At 45.7% G+C, this 16,830-nt stretch overlaps 1 protein-coding gene across 1 annotated transcript; it reads right to left on the bottom strand.

Annotated features, from left to right (window-relative positions):
• Positions 1 to 3,694: 3,694 nt before the first annotated feature.
• LOC137829255 (uncharacterized) lies at positions 3,695 to 5,312 on the bottom strand. Its single transcript, XM_068636055.1, has 2 exons — positions 4,931 to 5,312; positions 3,695 to 4,125 (listed from the first exon to the last, which is right to left on the bottom strand). The coding sequence occupies exons 1-2, from the start codon at positions 5,310 to 5,312 to the stop codon at positions 3,695 to 3,697; spliced, it is 813 nt and encodes a 270-aa protein (XP_068492156.1).
• Positions 5,313 to 16,830: the final 11,518 nt, after the last annotated feature.

Below are 16,830 nucleotides of genomic sequence, written 5' to 3'. Positions count from 1 at the left end.
CAGACACATGGATAACACAGTACCAGCGCTGCCTGACAGATGGCCTTCTCCCGATGGATCCGACGGAAGCTAGGAAGATAAAGAAGAACTCCAGCAAGTTCACCATGATCGATGGCGAGCTGTATAGGTTTGGGTTTACACACCCACTCCTAGAATGTGTGCACGGAGAAAAATGCACTAGAATTATGGCCGAGCTCCATGAAGGTATATGTGGGAGTCACGTCGGGGGACGAGCTCTGGCTGCAAGAACCCTCCGTGCAGGTTATTACTGGCCAACGATGAGGGAGGACTGCAAGAAGTATGCACAGTGTTGCAAGCAATGCCAGTGGCACGCCGATTGGCACAAGGCGCCTCCGGAAGAGTTAAAGTCAATTTACAGCCCTTGGCCGTTTCATATGTGGGGAATTGACATTCTGGGACCTTTCCCATTGGCGATCAGGCAGATGAAGTACTTGGTGGTGGCGATTGAATACTTCACCAAGTGGATCGAAGCAGAACCAGTAGCCCAGATCACCGCACACAAGATCGAGAGTTTTGTATGGAAGAACATTGTGTGCCGGTTTGGTGTGCCTAAGCGCCTGGTGTCAGACAATGGGACTCAGTTTGCAAGTCACCTACTGAAGAAGCTATGCGAAGAGGTGGGAATACAGCAGGTGTTTGCATCCGTCGAGCACCCTCAGATTAATGGCCAAGTAGAGTCTGCCAATCGGGTGTTGCTAAGAGGTTTGAAGAGAAAGCTAAGGGATCGTGGGCTGAAGAGGTACCCCGCATAGTGTGGGCGTACCATACCACCGAGCAGTCAGGAACCCACGAGACCCCGTTCAGCTTGGTCTATGGATGTGACGCAATGATTCCAGTTGAAATCCAGTAGAGCTCGCCGAGATTCCAGAATTTTGTGGCGGAGGACTCGAACGAAGAAAGAAGGTTGAATCTGGATTTACTGGATGAGGTCAAGGAGGAGGCGAGGGTAAAGGCTGAGGCAGTGAAAAGAAAGATTGAGCGAAGATACAACTCGAAGGTGATGCCAAGGCAGTTTAGAGAGGGCGACCTGGTGATGAGGAAGGCCCATCAGTACGAGATGGAGAACAAGTTATCGCCTAAGTGGCAGGACCGTTCAGAATAACCGAGCGCTCGGGAACGGTGCCTACCGCTTAGAAACGTTGGAAGGAGGGGCGATTCCTCGCACCTGGAACGCCACACACCTCAAGTTATATTACAGTTAAAGCTTTGTAAGTAAAAACGAACATGAAGAGATTTACAAGCTTTCTGTTAAAACAGTTTGAAGGGGGCACTCTTTTTTCCCTAAGGAGGGTTTTTAATGAGGCCACCCAATAAAGAAGAGTTTTCAAAGTTTAAAGCTTCTAAGATTGCATGCTTGTTGTTTCGAAAGTTTTAGAAAAAAAGACCTTATCACTCGTAGGTGATTCAAGGCAAGTTTAAAGATATGTTGCATGCTTTCTAAGTTAAAAGTTTTAAAGTCCCCATCGCTTTTCGGTGATCGGCGGCAGTAGTTAAAGTTTTAAAGTCATCATCGTCTTTCGGCGATCGGAGGCACCAGCGATGATTAAAGACCTCAACACTCTCGTGCGTCCTGAGGCGAGAAAGAGTAAAAGACCTCCTCGCCCTCGAGCGAGTGCAGGCGAGAAAGAGAAAAAGTCCTCAGTGCATCCAGGGGGGAGGAGATGTACACCCTGGGCAAGTTGAAGCACCAGAGAAAGTCCTTCTCGCCGTTGAGCGAGTTCAGGCAAGAAAAAGTCCTTCTCGCCGTTGAGCGAGTTCAGGCAAGAGAAAGTCCTCCTCGCCTTGAGCGAGTGCAGGCAAGAACAGATTGAAAGACCTCTCTGCACAACCAGATAGAGGCAAAGTTAAAAGTCCTCAGTGTATCCAGGGGGGAGGAGATGTACGCCCTGGGCAAGTTGAGGCACCAGAAAAAGTCCTTCTCGCCGTTGAGCGAGTTCAGGCGAGAAAAAGTCCTTCTCACCTCAGAGTGAGTTCAGGCAAGATGAACTGAAAGGTCAGGGGTGTTCGTGACCTTAAACGGTGGGAAAGGAAGGAAAACGCCCTTCCCCCTTTAAGTGAAACATCAATATTGACTTAGTAAGACCAGAGAAAGCTTCCACGCTTGTAGGCGGTGTGAAGCAGATGAAATCCTTCTCGTCCTGAACGAGATCAGGTATGGCGTGAAGGGTGAAAGAGGTTTAAGAGATAGCTAAGGTAGGTTCAAAGAGAACACCTCGCTATCCAGCTCTTTGTTCTGAAACTCAGGGAGGTAGAGAAGGATCCGAAAGGCGCCTCTAGCCCCTAGATGAGGGAACAATAGTCAAGTTATGAAGGCAAAGAAAGCTTACATCGCCAGAACCCTATGGCGATCAGAAGAATTCAAGGCGATGACGGAAGTAAAGGCTAACCTTGTCGGGCGGATCAGGTAAACTGTATTGTGATACCAGTTTAAGTTAAAACCTGCTACCTAGTAAGTAGATTATGTTGAGGTTTATTGCCTTAAGTTTGCAAGTTGTATTAAATGTCATCGCTTGAGAGTTAATAGTTGCTCAAGTTTTGCTTTGAGTTAACAGTTTGATAAATTGTTATAAGATTAACAGTTTGTTCAAGTCCAAAGCAGTAAACGGTTAAGCCCGAGTATCGCTGAGTTGATTTATTCGAGTAAGTTCTACCGGTTATGTTGGTTAATCACACAGCGAGTAAGAGTAAGAAGTATTCAAAGAGAAGTAGCAGAAAACAACATCTCAGTAGAAGAAGTTATATAAAGCAGTATCAGTTCAAGTTTATACGCAAAATAGCTGTTATACATAAAGTTTTACAAGCAAAGATGAAGCGACAAGTTTCAAAAAGAGATGCGGTGGGGAGAGGCAGTTAGTCTTCAGATGGCACGATCTTCCCATCCACCACCTCGTTGCAGATCGATACCATGGAGAGGTCGAGCTCGGGGTATTGGCACGAGACTTGCTCCAAAGCGGCGTCGAACCCGGCGTCAAGGACTTGGGCGGAGCTTTGCTCGAGCTCTTCGGTTTGTTTCTTCAGCTCGTCAGTTCGTTTCTTCAGCTCTTCAGTTTCCCCGCGAGCTTGAGCAAGGTCTTCAGCAACCTTTTTGCCTTCGTCCCGTGCCTGGGCCAGCTCTGCAGCGATCTTCGTGGCCTCCTCTCGAGCTTTGGCGAGCTCAGCCATGGTGTCGTCCCTCTCCTTCTCGACCTTCCCGAGGAGGACCTCCCGATCTGCCGACCTTTTTTCAAGGTTTTCCACCTTGGTCGCATCTGCTTTCATTGCAGCCTCCAAGTTGGCCACCTTGAGCCTGTAAGGTACCAGCTTGCTCTCCAGCTCGATTTTCTCTTGGGCTTGGAGGTGCAGTTTTTGGCGCAGATCGGAAGCCTCCTTACGCGCGCCTCTTAGTTCAGCGTCCATGGCGTCCTCCAGCCTTGAGTGGTCGATCTCCGCCATCATCAGGTTGCAAGAGAGCTTTTCCGCCTCCATCCTTATCAAACGGTTTGACTCCTTGAGCGCTGAATTCTCGTCTTGGAGCTTCTTGTTGGAGTCCTTCACAGCCTTCGATATAATTGAGGGAAGATCCTCTGCCATCGTCTTCAGCTTGGCTGTAAAGGGCCCCAAGACCTCTTCGATAGAGGATGGGAGGCTTGAAGTTGTTGCTGGTGGAGGTGTTGGAGGAGCTTAGTGCTGACTTTCACCACCACCCTCTTGAGTTTGCAGAGCAAGGGTCGCTGCTTTCAACCACGGGGGGTGCGACAGCCAAGGGAGTTGCTTGGACTGGTTGTGTTGGAGCTGGAGGTGAGGGCGGTGTTGGAGTTGGGAGTGCAGGTGGTGAAGAGGGAGCCACCCTTGTTCTTTTGGTGACAAGGCCATCCTCAGTCGCCTCGTCATCTTCTTCTTCTTGTACCACCTGAGGAGTTTTTCTCTTGGGTTTCCTCAGGACAAGCTTTTTTCTTTGTGGGGCGGGTAGTGCCCCCGAAGGAGTTGGACCTTGGGGAGGAGTCCTGCCTTGAGCAACGGCGATCTCCACTACCGAGTTGGGCACGGTTTGGGAGCCCGTCGCCAGCTTGTGAGAACGGGCGATTGCCCTCAGTTCAGCTAGTTTACCTTTTCCTAACATGAAGTCTGCACAGGGTAGAAAATAGATGAGTAATCACAAAAGCAGAAGCAAAATATACGAGTATATGCACGCAGGAATAACGCAACCAAGTGGCACATGGATTCAAAATCAAGACCAATACAGAACAAGCAGAACGCCAAAGGATGGAATGGTAGAAACGCTAAGTTAGTTCCAACACAAAACAAGAGTCTTGGTGCTGGGGTAGGGGCTGACCTATGTGAGCTTCAAGTTGGCCCTCAGAGAACTCGAAGGAGATGATTGAGGCGGTAGGGAAGGTGATGTTGGCAGCTGCTACGCTCTTCCAGAAAAGGTAGAGATCTTTGTCTAGCTCGCCCATGTTGTCGGGACTCCTTGGCCTCCTGAAGCATTCCTTAGAGTCTTTGTTCCCCTTGTGTACCCAGTACAAGGGGAAACCATCGAGCAGTGAGGGGTCTTGCTCGTTTGGGCGCACCTTGACGAACTTTCCTTTCCAGTCTTTGTAAGATTGTTGGAAGATCGAGAAGATTGACCTCTCAGCAATCCCGTTTAAGCTAATCCAGAGGCGATCTCCAGGATTCTTAGCCTCGAACAGGAAAAGGAAGACATTTACTGAAGCCGGCAGCCCCAGGTGTGCGCAGATGATTTGGAACGCCCTTATAAACGCCCAGCTGTTGGGATGAAGCTGGGCGGGGGCGATATCGAGCTCGGTTAGCAGCTCTCTCTCGAAGCGAGTGAAGGGAAGTCTGAGTTTCACTTTCTTGAAGAAGGTGGCGTAGAGGAAGCAGAACAACTCGTCGTTGTTCCCTTTGTCGTCCGCGCAGATCGGCTCACCCGGGAAGCAGGGAAGCACGGCCACCTTGCTATCATGTTCCTTGTGGAAGGAGAGGTCGGACTGGTCTCCTTTCCTTAGTCGGAGCACGCCCAACTCCGTGTTTATTGAAGAAGTCTCTTTTAACAAGATTGGGATGGCCCAAGGGTAAAGTTCCTTGTAATCTTTTGGAGGTAGGGAGGCTCCTCCGGCGACTGGCGGAGTTTCCTGAGCGAGATTGGCGTGAGAAGAAGCAGGCCTCTCAGCCTGGTTAGAAGGAGCATCAGAGGCTCGTGGTGGATTGCGCGCTGGTGGAGGATTTGCCCCAGGAGCAACCCTACGCGCTTGGGGTGGAGGGTTTCGCGACGAAGAAGGAGGCTTCGCGGTGGACTTCGGGTGAGCCATTGCAGGAACTGCAAAGGAAAGAGAAAGGGATGACATGAGGACAATAGAGACGACTCGATTGAGGACGAAGAAGACAGGATGAGCGAAAAAGGGTTCGCTGGGATGAACGTTACGAAGAACGAAGCTTTAGGTTACGAGAAAAGGAGAAAAGGAAAAAACAGCCCACAACGTATGCTCCAGACAGATAATGGATGATGCAAATCGGTTAAAATGCAGCAAATATCAACAGAAGAAATAAAAGGGGTACCTTTTGATGATCGGATGAGCGTTGAAGAGAGTTGGAGATTGAGAGAGTTGAGAAGCTTCGTGGGTTGCGGAGGAAACACTTAGAACGTTTGAGAGTGCAGAAAGATGATGGAACAGTGGAAGCGCAAGGGGTTTAAGGGTTTTTCGAACGTTTTCGGAAGCGCAAACGACAGCTGAAGACGACCGTTGATGAAGCCACGTGTCGAGCGATTAATAAAAAAGGGGGTTTGGTGGAGCGTCAGAAAGGCAGAGAGTACGGACGTACGGAAATCCGTACCGGCGCCACGTAGATCGACGATGACGTGACTTCTTAGTCTTTTCGCTGGACAAGTCTCCGCTTAAGTCCGTGTAGTCGCCAATCGTTAAGTTGGCGTTCTCCGGTCTCTAGCATATCTAATCGGCGGTCACCCGGCTTGTGTCATAGTCGCCGTATGTGAGTTTAGGCGACCAAGTGATCAGAGACCGCCGAAAGAGGCTACGAGTACGAAAGACGAAGTTATGAGATGATCATTCCTTAGCCAGAGGTTGAGGCAAGGGAACAGCTTACCAGAACATACACGATGAGCAAGTAAAGCAGATCGTGATAGCAGCAGGCGAGACCACAGAGAAGGTGTGCATGGTGACACCCCGTGCTCGCCACTAGAAGAAGATCGCGCTCCAAGGCAGCTATGCACCGAGTTACTCCTCGCATGGGTAACTTAGTCGAACAGCCTGGAGAGTAGAAGTGACGCTCAAGTAGAGGACGCTCCAGATGGTGACACGTGTACAGCTGGATGCGAGCCACGTGTCCGGAGGTGTAACCGTCAGGAGAGAGAAAATGCCCAGGTATATAAGGGACTCTTAACAGATTCTGAGGTACGCGCGTTTAGAACACTTCTTTACGCTTTGAGAACACTTGAGTACGCTGAGAGAGATTTTGCACGGTTCCTTGAGTTTTAGCTTTTCTCTCTTAGAGTTTTGGCGATTCCGTCACTGACTTGAGCGTCGGAGCACGATCGGCCGCAGCGGCGCCACTCTGTCTTTTTCAGGTTCTTGAGGAGAATCGAGGTGTGAAGGACGGAAGCTAACGTGGTGCAAAGCCGATCCAGAGGGAGACACCTTTGACGCGGCAAGACTCTTGCGTTTTGGTCAACCAGCAGGATCAAGTTTTATGAAAATATTAGTCTGTGATTTGTAGTATACAATTACTTTTTAGTATTTGAATAATTTATGTCTATTTTTATAATTTGAAAATTTAATTAAAATAAAATAAATGTAAAATATAAAATGTGTGTATTAAAATAAAATAAAAATATTATATGTTGTTATATATGATTTTATCATTTAAAATATAGTTAAAATAAAACAAGAATATAAAATATGTATCAAAATGAGAAATTTGATTATATATTATTATTATAGATTATATTTATATAATACATGTTGTTCTGATAGATTATTGTTTATATAATATGAATTACATATAAAAACATATTTTATCTTCATATTAACCGCTCAACAATTGGCCTATGAGAAATTTTTCTAAAACTTAGACTGTGACTTTTTTAATTTAATTTTTTTAAATCTAAATTTGTATTACTTAGTCCAATAAATCTAGGTTATTAATATTATGTTAATATCATGGATATCTTTCAACCGGTAAAAGTCGAGTTGTTAATATTTATTCTCTTAAAAGTGGGACTCTTAATATTTATTTTATATTAACCACCTGCATATCATAATAATAAACATTGTAACCGCTTAAAGATATCATAAATCTCGAGATGTTTCCGTAAATTTGACATCTTATTTATATGGTTATAGAGACACATGTTAGACTTTTACCATTTAAAAATAAAAAAATCTTACGAAATACTTTCACTCACTCAATACTTGATATTCACTTACTACTCTAATATTATTATACTTTTACTGACTTGAGTGTCGGAGAGTCTTTTACAGGTGGACTTCCACTCGGCGTTTGGTGATAAAGGTCAACAATCCTCCAAGGAGAAGATAGGTCTTCACCAAAACTCAAATTCAACTTCTCGGAATACCCAACGCCGAATACGGTAAAACATTTGGCATCCACTGTGGGGCCCTGGTAAAACTTTCCCAAGACAAACGATCATATGGTTTCCACTCAGAGTCAAATAACAACCAGTACCACTTGTCCTTCAATGAATTCTTCAATCTTTGATGCAATCAAAGCTCACATAGATACAACTATTCAGGAAAAAAAAAGGCATGCTACAACAAGTCGTCAATTCAGTTCAAAAAAATGAAGTCGCAATGAAAACGGTATTCACAATGAAACTAAAGGACATGGAGACGATGCAGGTTGTGCACCAAACTAAGCTCCAAATTATGCACGAGATCGCGAGGATATTCATGTTATTCGGCATGAAATGGAAAACAGATCAATACAAAGATTTGAGCATCAACCTACCCTTGAGCAAGAGGGTGAGTCTCATCCAACCTGGCAAAATGAACCTAAGCAAAATTCAACAATAGGCCACACTAGGTACTCAAACGCCCACTTATGAAACCCAACCTCACAGGAAACCAAGCCAACATATGTCGTTTAATTTGATGGAACGTTCAATCCCAATGCACGTGTGAAAACTTATTTCGTGCAGGCCAACCTTATCACAGGGGATCAGAGAATCCAAAATTGAGATGAAATGGCAAAAGGAGAATATACAAAGATAGAAAGGGAAAGTTGGAACGCTCCAACACTCGTCCAAGCTCGCGTAAGCCAGAAGCTTCTAGAGGATCTCGCCCAAGCGAGCTCAGTCACGCCCAGGCGAGATCACTATAGAGACGTTGGGCTTGTTTTCGTCCAACTTGCCCAGGCGAGCCTGGTCACACCTAGGCCGAGAAGTCATTTAGCCCAAACCTAACTAGGTTAAATATGAGATGTGAGTCACAAACCTGGACATCATTGGGAGAATAAAAGGCGATAGAAAATCCTAGAAGAGGTAGTCGTCAAGGAGAAATATCATGGATCTTCTTTACTTGTTTTCCATGCTTGTAATGGTCAACATGAGTGGCTAATTCTACCATTTGGGATTGGGAGTAATCTGTTCAAACTCTTATATATTGTGGTAATATTTAAATATAATATTTTGTTCTTGATTGATGACTCGTATTTTCATTTTATTCGTAAGGTTTGTTTACCATGAATTTGATCCTTAGATTTGACTGAAAATTACTTTTAAGTTTCTGACCTAAATGATAACGCTTAACATATTTGAATGTTAGTAATAGATTTCAAATGTTAATTGATATCAACATCTAATCATAAGAATAAAGTGTTTTTATAAATATGCAAGAAATCGATATTTAGGAGACTCTTAATAATTTTATATTAGAAAAATTGATATAAATGAATTTTATATGGGTATCAACATAATCAAAGTATAGAATATTATCATGCTTTCAAAATACAAAAGAGAAAGAAGGATGGACCCCAATCCCAATTTTCTCAATTGAATCAATAACTCTTTACTTTTTTTATTTACAATTATTGCAATCATACACAACAAACTTCCAACAAACTTTATTATTTTGTTTTCAATGTAGTGAACCTTATACTTGATAATTCAATTGTTCCTTGTGAGTTCGATATCTTTCCTTAGGGACAAATTCTTACTTCTTCCACGGTACATTTGTCGTAAAATAATCATCAATGGTCAATGTGAAATCGAGTCCTTAAGATAATATATGGCTCGATTCAATAAAGCATCATTGACCATACCAAACCTACATCCAAAGGTGCCAATGCACTCCATCAAAGTCGGGCTCCGACCTAGTTCATTTTCAAATACATTATATGCGGATACGCCATTTAACATGGATGAGTTCCATGCTCAGGTTGCACGATACATGAGCATTGAAGAAAATGTCGCAGCAAAGAAACAAGCATAAAAAGCTTTCCATTCAGATTCACAACATTTCAAAAAGAGAAGAATGGGGAAATATGAAATATATACTCCCCTTGACACCTCGAGAGATGTCATCCTCAAAGAGGCCTTTGCAATGGAACTAGTCTGACTACCACAACCTATACCCACACCTCCGCATGTTGACCCCGCAACCAGAATAGCCAAATTGGTCGAGATTGTGGATGCGGGGGAAGAGGAAGAGGTGGCAGTTTTCGAGGAGGGTATCAAGGGCGAGAAAGGGGTATCCCACCCCCCAACAAAAACCGTAGCTCCCCCCTCCTAATTACCCCTCAAGCTACACAAGAGGTTGAACAGTCTACAGATTCAGAGGAGTGTAAGGGCATGGTCTACACCATAGTCGGTGGATGAAGCTCAAAATCGTCTGAAAAAGACATTTGAGTGCTAATATAGTTATCAAATTAACTTCTCAAACACTACCTCCAATCACCTTTACGAATGTAGATTTTTGCCACAATGACCCCGATCATGATGATCCCATGGTTGTCACAACTACCATTGCAAATTGGCGAGTTTGTAAAATCTTTATTGTTCAAGGAAGTTCAGCCTACGTGCTATATTAGTCTACCTTCTTGAAAATGGACCTCCCGCAAACCATGATAAACTCATATCCAAAGCCACTCCTCAACTTCGAGGGAGAACAAGTGCTTACTAGGGGATACATATATCTTGTCACCATCTTTAGGACCAATGCAACTCATTGCACTCTAACAGTACGATATATTCTGGTAGAGGTTGATATTTGATGAGCTTATATTTATTCACACTTAATAGCTTTAATTGTAGATTATTCAACTATAATAATGAATAAATCCACTATTTTAATTAATATTCCTCTAATTGGGTTTACTTAGGCTTTAACTATTATTTTTGTTAATTTTGTGTTTTTAGAATAAATGGTCTAAAGGAAGTGTTTATCTTTGTGAATGGGCCAAATATGCAAAAGTCCAAGTAGCTTCTTTGAATCAAAACTATTTTGAGGAGAAGAAGGAGAAAATAAAATCTTTAATATATGAGAAACAGAATTGGAAGCAAATCTTCTGCAAAATACAAGAACACTAGAAAGTTGAAAATTGTTAACAAAATCTAAACTGAAATATTTTTCCAAGATCCTTGGAGCTGAAAAACCTATAAAAAGATACAAGCCTCAAGGAGAAGAGGGGGAGCTCTATAGGATTTTCTTAGTTTTTTTTCTTTTTTGTAATTCTTTTGTTTTACCTCCGATAAAGGCTAAACCTTTTTGATTGATTCCTTTGTAATTTTCCATTGAGTTTTGAGGTTTTGATCAATAGAAGTTTTGTTTTTTTAATTCTCTATAGCAGTTATTTTAATATTTTAATTTCCTTGAAAACTGGTTTTTGTGAGAGGTTGTACTTGAACGCATGATTGAGAGTCTTCCTTATCTTAAACTTTGGTTTCATAGTTTGCATCATTCTGATTAATTTCTTGGGCACATGATTCAAGAGAGAGAGAGGAGATAAGCATTCTCATGGACTATACGCATGGAACAAAGTGGGTACTGATTAAATCAGTAGAAGCATGTTTTACTGGTGAGTTTTAGTTGAATAAGATTGGCGCATGTTCAATTTGGTTTAGCTCTATAGGAGGATTAAGAAAGGATTAATCTTTAAACAACTTGTGGGGAATTCAATGGTGGAAGAACTTGGGATCAACCGTTTTTTTATTTGTTGTTTTAATCTATTTTATATTTTATGCACAATTATCTCAACCTCATTTTATCATTATTGTTATTCCTGACTTTTATTACTTGGAGATAGATTCTAAACATTGATTTACTGATTTCATTATTGGATTCGTTGGGAGACGACTTAGGATCATCTGCCACAATTATATTACCATCTCTCTAGAATTACACAGGTCTACGCTAGAATCATTCTAATTCGATAGCAAAACGACAACTATCAAATTTGGCGACGTTGTGCCTCATGACAACGATCCCATAGTTATTTCGTTGGTTACAGCGGGAAGGAAGGTCCACAGAGTTCTGGTGGACCAAGGAAGCTCGGCAGACGTGATGTTCTGGCCGACTTTCACGCAGCTGGAATTGCCCCTTGACCAGCTAAGGCCCTATGGAGGGTGCTTATATGGGTTCGCTGGTGACCAGGTGGAGGTCAGGGGGTACATTGAGCTGAGAACCACGTTTACAGATGAGGCTGGGTCGAGGACGGAGAAAATCAAGTACCTCATCGTAAACGCCCCCTCAGCGTATAACATCCTGTTGGGAAGGCCCACGCTCAACAGGATAGGCGCCATTCCGTCGACTCGGCACATGAAGGTGAAGTTGCCGTCCATGGAAGGGGTGGTGATCACGATCAAGTCTGATCAGAAAGAAGCGAAAAGGTGCTATGAGAATAGCCTGAAAAACAAAAGATCAGTGAGTTATGTAACAACCACCCCGCCTCCCGGTGTGAAGCCCAGACCGCCGGTAACAGAGGAGGCCACCGGAAGGGACGTAGTGATGGTAGACGCTGAGGTAGGAGAGAGGAATGCTGGCCTGGAGGAGGAAGAGGCGCGGGATCGCCCCGAGGAAGCGAGGGAACAGGGAATCGCCAGGGCGGTGATCGCCAGAGAATCCAGGCCTAAACCTGTCGAGCAGTGGCTCGAAAAGGAGATCGGAGGAAAAATCTTCAAGCTGGGAAGATCTCTGGAGGTCGATCTCCAGGACCAGATCGCCAAGGTGATCGAGCGGCATCTGGACGCGTTTGCATGGTCCGCTTCGAACATGCCCGGGATTGATCCCGACTTCTTGTGCCATCATCTGGCGATGGACAATTTGGTGAGACCGGTGCGACGAAGGAGAAGAAAGTTCAACGAGGAGAGGAGGCAGGCGATCAGGGATGAAACACAGAAACTCCTCGCTGCAGGCCACGTCAGGGAAGTCCAGTACCCTGAATGGTTGGCAAACGTCGTGCTGGTGAAGAAGAGTAACGGGAAATGGCGCATGTGCGTCGATTTCACCGATTTGAACAAAGCTTGCCCAAAGGATTCGTATCCTTTACCGAGCATTGACGCCCTGGTTGATAGTGCTGCAGGGTGCAAGTTGCTGAGTTTCCTGGATGCCTTCTCGGGCTATAATCAGATCAAGATGCATCCCATGGATGAAGAAAAAACAGCCTTCATGACGGAGAGATCGTGCTACTGCTATAAGGTGATGCCGTTTGGGCTGAAGAACGCGGGGGCCACGTACCAAAGGCTGATGGATCGAGTACTTGCACCAATGCTGGGAAGGAACGTGCAAGCTTACGTCGATGACATGGTCGTGACCTCGCAGGAAAAGAGCAAGCACGTTGCAGACTTGGAAGAATTGTTCACGACGATCGCCAAGTTCAAGTTAAAGCTCAACCCGGAGAAATGCATTTTCGGCGTGAAGGCTGGGAAATTTTTGGGTTTTCTCTTGACTGAAAGGGGAATAGAAGCTAACCCAGACAAGTGTGCCGCCATCTTGGCGATGAGAAGCCCGGCTACGGTGAAAGAAGTCCAGCAGCTAACAGGTCGGATGGCAGCCCTATCTCGCTTCGTGTCAGCTAGCGGAGAAAAGGGGCATCCCTATTTTCAATGTCTGCGGCGCAATAACAAGTTTGTTTGGACGAAAGAGTGCGAGGAAGCTTTCGTCAAACTAAAAGAGTATCTGGCAAGCCCGCCGGTTCTGTGCAAACCTCTGGCGGGAATCCCTCTCAGGCTGTATTTTGCTGTGACTGAGAGGGCGGTGAGTGCGGTGCTCGCCCAGGATCAAGACCAGGCTCAGAAGCCTATTTATTTTGTGAGCAAGGTGTTGCAGGGCCCAGAAACGAGATATCAGGCCCTAGAGAAGGCTGCGCTGGCTGTGGTGTTTTCGGCGAGGAGGTTGCGCCACTACTTCCATAGCTTCACAATACTGGTGATGACTGACCTGCCCATCCAGAAGGTCTTGAAGAAACCCGACGTTGCGGGAAGGATGGTGTAGTGGGCAGTGGAGTTGTCAGAGTTTGATATTAAATATGAGCCTCGAGGCCCGGTCAAGGGGCAAATCTTTGCAGATTTCGTGGTCGAGCTCTCATCAGAGGCGGCGCGGGTTGAAGGAGACGACTTCCGTTGGGTACTTTCGGTGGATGGATCGTCGAACCAGCAGGGCAGCGGTGCTGGAGTCATATTGGAAGGACCCAACGGCGTGCTGATCGAACAATCGTTGAGATTTGCCTTCAAAGCCAGCAACAATCAAGCAGAGTATGAGGCGCTGATCGCCGGGATTCTGCTGGCCAAGGAGATGGGAGCTAGGGTGCTGATGGCTAAGAGTGACTCGCTGCTCGTCACGGGGCAAGTAACAGGCGAGTTCCAGGCTAAAGATCCACAAATGGCGGCTTACTTGGCGTATGTGCAGGAGTTGAAGAGTTCCTTTGCCTCTTTTGAAGTAGTACATGTGCCCAGGGAGCAGAATGCCCGAGCTGACTTGCTTGCTAAGCTCGCCAGCTCAGGCAAGGGGGGTAGGCAGAGGACGGTGATTCAAGAAACTCTGAAGACGCCAAGAGCATTCGTAGCAGATCACCTGGTCCTTCAAATAAGCAAGTCGACGGAGAAAGCAGCGAGAAGCCATAAGTCCTTGACGCAAGAAACTCTGAGATCGCCGAGAATTAGAGCATGTCGAGGAGAGAAGGTGAAGGTGATGCAGGTCTGCGCCACCCATGAGCCAGACACTTGGATAACACAGTACAAGCGGTGCTTGGCAGATGGCCTCCTCCCGCTGGACCCGACAGAAGCTAGGAAGGTAAAGAAAAATTCCAGCAAGTACACATTGATTGATGGCGATCTGTACAGGTTTGGGTTCACTCACCCACTCCTGGAATGCATACACGGCGAGAAGTGCACGAGAATTATGGCAGAGCTCCACGAAGGTATATGTGGAAGCCACGTCGGGGGTCGAGCTCTGGCCGCGAGGACTCTCCGTGCAGGCTACTACTGGCCAACTATGAGAGAAGATTGCAAGAAGTATGCCCAGTGCTGCAAACAATGCCAGCAGCACGCTGATTGGCACAAGACACCTCCCGAGGAGCTGAAGTCGATCTATAGCCCTTGGCCGTTTCACACTTGGGGAATCGACATCCTGGGACCTTTCCCGCTGGCGATCAGGCAGATGAAGTACTTGGTGGTGGCGATTGAGTATTTCACCAAGTGGATTGAAGCAGAACCAGTGGCCCAGATCACCGCACACAAGATCAAAGGTTTTGTATGGAAGAACATCGTGTGCCGGTTTGGAGTGCCTAAACGCCTGGTGTCAGATAATGGGACGCAGTTTGCAAGCCACCTGTTGAAGAAGCTTTGTGAAGGGGTGGGAATTCAACAAGTGTTTGCATCCGTCGAGCACCCTCAGACAAATGGCCAGGTGGAGTCAGCTAATCGGGTGTTGTTGAGAGGTTTGAAAAGAAGGCTTCAGAAAGCCAAGGGAAGTTGGGCTGAGGAGGTACCCCGTATAGTCTGGGCGTACCACACCACCGAGCAGTCAGGAACCCATGAGACCCCGTTCAGCTTGGTCTATGGGTGTGATGCCATGATTCCAGTAGAGATCCAGGAGAGCTCGCCGAGATTCCAAAACTTCGTGGAGGAAGACTCGAATGAAGAAAGAAGGCTGAACCTGGATCTACTGGATGAGGTCAGGGAAGAAGCGAGGTTGAAAGCTGAAGCTGTGAAGAGAAGGGTTGAACGAAGATACAACTCTAAGGTGATGCCAAGGCAGTTTAGAGAGGGTGATCTGGTGATGAGGAAGGCCCACCAGTACGAGATGGAGAATAAACTGTCACCCAAGTGGACTGGACCGTTCAGAATAACCGAGACGCTTGGGAACGGAGCCTACCGCTTAGAGACGTTGGAAGGAGGGGCCATTCCTCGCACCTGGAACGCCACACACCTGAAGTTGTACTATAGTTAAAAGCGTTGTAAGTAAAGACAAACACAAATGTTATATTACAATGTCTCTGATGAAACAGTTTCCAGGGGGCACTCTTTTTTCCTAAGGAGGGTTTTTAATGAGGCCACCCAATAAAAGAAGAGTTTCCGAAGTAAAAGGCGTTTTCAGTTTGCATGTTTGCTGTTTTCCGAAAGTTTTGAAGAAAGACCTTGTCACTTGTAAGTGATTTAAGGCAAGAAAAGACATATCGCATGCTTTCAGTTAAAAGTTTTAAGTCCTCATCGTTTTTCGGCGATTGGAGGCGCCAGTTAAAAGTTTTAAGTCCTCATCGTTTTTCGGCGATTGGAGGCGCCAGTTAAAGTTTTAAAGTCCTCATCGTCTTTTGGCGATCGGAGGCACCAGATGAAAGACCTCGACGCCCTCGCGCGTTTTGAGGCAAGATAAAGTCCTTCTCGCCGTCGAGCGAGCTAAGGCCAGTTAAAGACCTCCTCGCCGTCGAGCGAGTGCAGGCGAGAAGGAGAAAAAGTCCTCCGTGTTTCTGGGGGCGAGAAGATGTAACCCCTGGGGCAATGTAGAGGCAAGTTAAAGACCTCCTCGCCGTCGAGCGAGTGCAAGCGAGAAAGAGAAAAGGTCCTCAGTGCATCTAGGGGGGGAGGAGATGTACACCCTGGGCAAGTTGAGGCACCAGTTAAAGTCCTTCTCGCCGTTGAGCGAGTTCAGGCAAGTTAAAGTCCTTCTCGCCGTTGAGCGAGTTCAGGCAAGTTAAAGTCCTTCTCGCCGTTGAGCGAGTTCAGGCAAGTTAAAGACCTTCTCGCTTACATGCGAGCTTAGGCAAGATAAAATCCTTCTCGTCTCGAACGAGTTCAGGTATGGCGCAAAGGGTGGAAGAAGTTGGGAAGGTGGCTAAGGTAGGTTCGAAGAGAACACCTAGTCAGCCGGTCTTTGTTCTGAAGTCCAGGGGGGTAAAGAGAGATCCCTAAAGGCGTCCCTGCCCCCAGGCAAAGAAACGATTGCCAAAGCATGAGGCGATCGGGAAAAGTTCAAACAACGGCGAGAAGGTTAAAAGACTTGTTTGATGAAGCAGGTCGAGTGGGACGGTGTTTGAGCCGATAGCTGAGTTACAGTTCGTCGCTTGAAAGGTATTCTTACAATAAGGTTAGTTGCCTTAAGAGTACAAGTTGTTTAAAGTGACTATTACTTGAGTTTGAAGTGGTTCGAAGCAGTTAAGTCAAAAGTCGTATTCGCAAAATCGTTAAGTTAAATCCGACAAAGTTAAACATGCAAAGAAGGTTAAAGCGCTTAAAGAAGTCGGGAGAGTGAATACCCAAACTTTGTCATTGAGATAAGTATTTGTTAAAGGCATACATACAGGAGTTTTTAGAGAATAATACAAGGGAAATCATTAAAGTAGCAGATGAGGTGGAGTTGA

The sequence above is a fragment of the Phaseolus vulgaris genome, chromosome 7 (assembly GCF_000499845.2).
Source record: "Phaseolus vulgaris cultivar G19833 chromosome 7, P. vulgaris v2.0, whole genome shotgun sequence".
Taxonomy (NCBI): Eukaryota; Viridiplantae; Streptophyta; class Magnoliopsida; order Fabales; family Fabaceae; genus Phaseolus; species Phaseolus vulgaris.
Note: the sequence above shows the minus strand (reverse complement) of the source record. Positions and strands in the feature narration are given on the sequence as shown.

What these genes read in the sequence shown, in the direction of transcription:
- LOC137829255 (XM_068636055.1), bottom strand. Translation starts at nt 5,312, where the DNA reads ATGGCTCACCCGAAGTCCACCGCGAAGCCTCCTTCTTCGTCGCGAAAC. An exon ending in CGTGCTTCCCTGCTTCCCGG is followed by an intron (nt 4,126 to 4,930) that starts GTGAGCCGATCT and finishes TACCCTGTGCAG; the next exon opens with ACTTCATGTTAGGAAAAGGT.